The sequence below is a fragment of the Chelon labrosus genome, assembly GCF_963514085.1.
Source record: "Chelon labrosus genome assembly, chromosome: 18".
Taxonomy (NCBI): domain Eukaryota; kingdom Metazoa; phylum Chordata; class Actinopteri; order Mugiliformes; family Mugilidae; genus Chelon; species Chelon labrosus.
The window spans coordinates 8,735,541-8,739,993 of record NC_140351.1 but is presented as its reverse complement, the minus strand read 5'-3'; the positions used below and the strand labels follow the sequence as shown (position 1 = coordinate 8,739,993).

Here is a 4,453-nt window from a genome sequence, read left to right as displayed (position 1 = left end):
CAGATGTCCGTTCACAGAGACAAACAGGTAAAGAGATCTTCAAAAAGCAGAGGAAGACGTCCACCATGAAGACGTCCAGGACAGCAGAAAGCAGCAGGACACGGTGTACACACAGGTCAAAGTGTGACGGGCCAGAGGATCTCTACACTCAAGTAAAAAAACACTGAGTTCACACCTTCACTGTGAGCTCATGCGAGGTGTTAGTTCATGTTAAATGACACAGAGGCCTGAACGAGAATATGTCATGTTTACTGACCACAGTTCAAGACAGGAAACTCTAAACCTCGCCGTCCTCCAACATGGTTTTCTCAGCTACAATATTATAGTTCCTCTCATTGGTTTAGCTTTTAGTGATGTGAAAAAGATCAGCTTTTAAAATAAATGAATCATTCACACCATGACGAGCTCAAGATGCCCCTAAAAGGCGACTTCCTCATTCACAGACCTTGAGCAGGAAGGATAAAGACTTGCTGTATTTTTGCATCGTTTCAGTCATGTGATATCTGTCAACAGAAGAACAAAACCAAGTGAAGTTTGGGCGTTTGCTTTTACATCACAACAACTAAACAGAGAAGAAAAGTTTTACTTACAGCTACAGATTAATCTGGTAAGAAAAGTATTACTAGTTTATTAACATTTTAACCAGAGAGGAAGCACATGATATATTTTAATTATCGTCTTTGTTTCCAGTCTAGGAGATGAGTGTCATGGCAGCCCTGTGTGTGAACGTGGTGACAGTCAACATGTTACTGAGTGTCTTCTTTCTTTCAGGTCAGCTGTTTGTTCAGTCTCTTTTATTTGGAGACATTACTTGAATCATTTCTAGCCTGAAATATTTTCTACTGACATTGTTCAAAGGGTCTACATGTAACATGCTGCAGATGAACTGGAGTTTGTGTCTCATCAACTTTCTCTTCAGGCAGATTTTGATCCACATGCTGTTCATCATTAGTCTGGTTTTACAGGTGTTTGGGCTGATTGTGATATGGATTCAGTCCTCTTCATTACTGCACCAAAGAAGATGGAAGCACTGAGTGGATCTTGTTTGAATATCCCATGTAACTATAGAGAGGAACCAGGAAAAGGGTTTGACAGCAGCAGAGAAACCTTCGGAGTGTGGATTAAAAATGACTCATATTTATTTATACATAAAAAGAATGCGGTTTTCAACAGTAGTGGGTCAATTAACATCTATCCAATGAATATTATTGGAGACCTGAGTCAGAAAAACTGCACCACTCTGTTTTCTGATTTAAACACAAGTCATTCAGACACATACTACTTCAGAATTGAGAACTGGCCGTTCATGGCAACAGCTGCTTGTGACTTTCTTCAAATAACAGTTAAAGGTAAGACAGGTTTTGTTTATTACAATTTATTTTTAACATAATGTGAAATCTGTTTCATCTTTAGTCAGTAAACTCTGTAACACTTCTATATATGTCATCAACAGTGCAAATAAGTGGACTGATTAAATATAGTAAAAAGCTGAGCTTTACTAACAATAAAATAGATTTTGTCACAACTCAAAATAAAATAATGTAATTTAGGGACATCCAATACTGGTACAATATAATACAATAACATGTTTGATGTGAAACCACAGATTCTCCTTGGAGACCCAGAATTAATATCTCAGGTGATATGAAGGAGAAGGAGTCTGTCACTATAACCTGCTCAGCTTTCACTCCCTGTCCACACTCCCCTCCTCAACTCACCTGGAATCTCCAACAAGACCCTCACAACAAAATAGAGGAAAACACAGATGGGACCTTTACAACTAAAATCCAGGAGACCATCACTCTGTCAGACACAGATGATGGATACAACATCAACTGTTCTGTCCGATATCCTGTGAATGAAGGAAAAGACGTCAAGACAGCAGAGTCACTAGAGACTCTCAATGTTTCATGTAAGACAACCAGAGTTTGTTGTGGCACATGAGGATTTGTGCGATGTTGTGTGTTTTGATTAATACAGCCAATGTCACATTTTCCTCAGATGCTCCTAAAAACACTTCAGCATCCATCAGTCCATCAGGTTTGGTGTCAGCAGGTAGCTGGGTGAACCTGACCTGCTCCAGCAGAGCCAAGCCTCCCGTCAGACGCTTCACCTGGTTCAAGAACAGCACAGATGGACCCATGAACGTATCTGAAGGACACTTCTACAGCTTCAGTGTGACTGATGGCGGTGGTTATTGTTGTGTGGCCTTAAATGAACTTGGTAACCAGACATCACCATGGATTCATCTGAATGTTGATGGTAAGTGCAGAAATGAACTGAATCTGATCTCATCTTGTTGAGGTTGAAGGTAAATACTGAACAGGACTGAATTAACTCACTTTTATTGTCTACAATTGGAGCTTCTTTTATGTCTGCACCAGTTGTTTTTAACATATCAGCGTCTTCTTGTTTCTCTCTGTGAGGGACCAATGGATCTCCACTCAGTGAGGCAGTAGTCGGAGGATTAATCGGGATCATCGTCCTCATCTGTCTTTGTGTTTGGTGGGTATCAGCCAGTTCATACAACAACTGTTCCGCTTTAGTCTCACCACCGGGTCACACTTTATCCTGGTTTCTCATTGGTGATTTAATCCACAGTGCTCTTGTGCTGTGGAGGTGGACAAAGGTGACAAATTCAACTGTCCAGCAGAGTCAGGTGAGAAAATATGAAACTTTACTGTCAATCAGTCCATTTTAAAATAGATGCAACAAATTTAGACTGCAGTGCTGTGTGTTTCTAAAGGAAATGTGACGATATACTGAATCTGACAAAACCTCTTGTTAGAATACTGTGACTCACTATAAGATGTTTCTTTGTGTCAATTAAAAGCTGAATTGAGACTCCAAACCCGCAAGAATATTCACTCCCATCTACTGACAACGTTAAATTTTCTTTTCAGAATCAAACAAGTGAAGAGCTGGCTGTTAAGGATCAGGTGAAGAAAGCAGCAGCAGCAGCAGAAGAAGAAGAAAACATCCATTATAGAGAGATCCGCTTCTCCAAGCAGAGATGTGACCCATCCTCTGTCTCAGTGCAGGACAGGGGACAGCAACAGCAGGATATGGTGTACGCACAGGTCAACATCAACAAACCAGCAAAGAGACAAACACATACTGCTGGCGACACAGAGGATATTTATGTTGAAATGAAGAGAATCTGAGAAGTGTGTTTTGTTTGTGTGGAGACTCAGATTACATCTGTGGAGGATTCATAAGAAGTGTGCTAACATTCAATTTGCCTAAAGAGAAAAAGTATAAGAAATGCTAGTTTTTAGAACAGTTAAATGAAGACACTCTGCAAGAAGAAAAGAATCAACCAGTTTCCTCCTGAGTTGATGTTGGTTATTCTTTGCATTGAATGAGCTTTAAACGACACATGGAGATAAAAAACATGCAGATAAAACTCATTAGTTATAAATTCACATGTGTTCATGACAACACAGACAAACAAAGACAGTTTATCTGGTGCACACCTGAGCACACAAACATCTCTTTTAGACTAATTCAGACATGGATTCTGTACACTGTCACTGAAACCAGAGTTTTCGTCATCTTCTATGTAGTTGCAGTCTATGCAGTGTTGTTATTTGGTTATTCAGTTATGGGATCCACATTCTTCGCTTTGCAGATAATATACAGTCATACATGCTAGATCTTTGAAGTGGATCAAAATCTTCACGTGTCTGTGAGATATTACAAACTAGATGTTTTCCAATATTAAATAGGTTGTTTGCATGTTCTCCCTGTGTCTGCGTGGGTTCTCTCTGGGTACTCCGGCTTCCTCCCACAGTCCAAAGACATGCTCGTTAGGTTCATTGGTGATACTAAATTGGCCAGCTGTCATCTCGCCTGATGACAGCTGGGATAGGCTCCAGTACCCCCGCGACCTTTCACAGAAACAAGAGGTTACAGAAGATGAATGAAATAACATGTTTATTTACTTGTTTTTTTTGTGAAAGTAGTAAAATACTGGAGCCTGGTCAAGAAAATGTGACCGTTTAGTCACAGTTTAGTTACGAGAAACTCAAAAGTTTCACATCTGCAGCTTTTGTATTTGAGTTTTCAACACCATTATTTTTATGTGAGGACCGCACATGTGTGTTGTTGTTCTCCTCTTTGTTATTCAATTAAGTCTCATTGTAACGCCAATTGTTGCGTCATCCAGTGTTTAATGATATCATTATTCTTACTGCAAAGTTTTCCAGTGTGTAATTCATTTCTGTCTTATCTTCTTAAAGGTATTTTGTTATATGAAGTATATAGTGTCAAGCAAGAAAATAAAAAAAAAATTAAGAATAAAAAGTTACTGTGTGTTTGTTAACAAAAAATGAAGACGATCTGTTTTTGGTTTCCTCTGCAGTTTATTTCTGCTCGTACAGTAGAGCGCAGCCTGTTAATGTGTTAACAATGTCAGTGCCATGTCAGTGTTCATCAAAATAGCTTTCAAACT

The 4,453-nt window shown here is 39.3% G+C and overlaps 1 protein-coding gene across 1 annotated transcript; it reads left to right on the top strand.

The window, feature by feature from the left end:
* Positions 1-985: 985 nt before the first annotated feature.
* On the top strand, positions 986-2,351 carry LOC311503744 (cell adhesion molecule 3-like; the record flags this gene model as incomplete). Its single annotated transcript, XM_084566618.1, has 3 exons — positions 986-1,349; positions 1,607-1,912; positions 2,002-2,351. The coding sequence occupies 3 exons, from the start codon at positions 986-988 to the stop codon at positions 2,301-2,303; spliced, it is 972 nt and encodes a 323-aa protein (XP_084422744.1). The 3' UTR covers positions 2,304-2,351.
* Between the last annotated feature and the right edge of the window lie 2,102 nt (positions 2,352-4,453).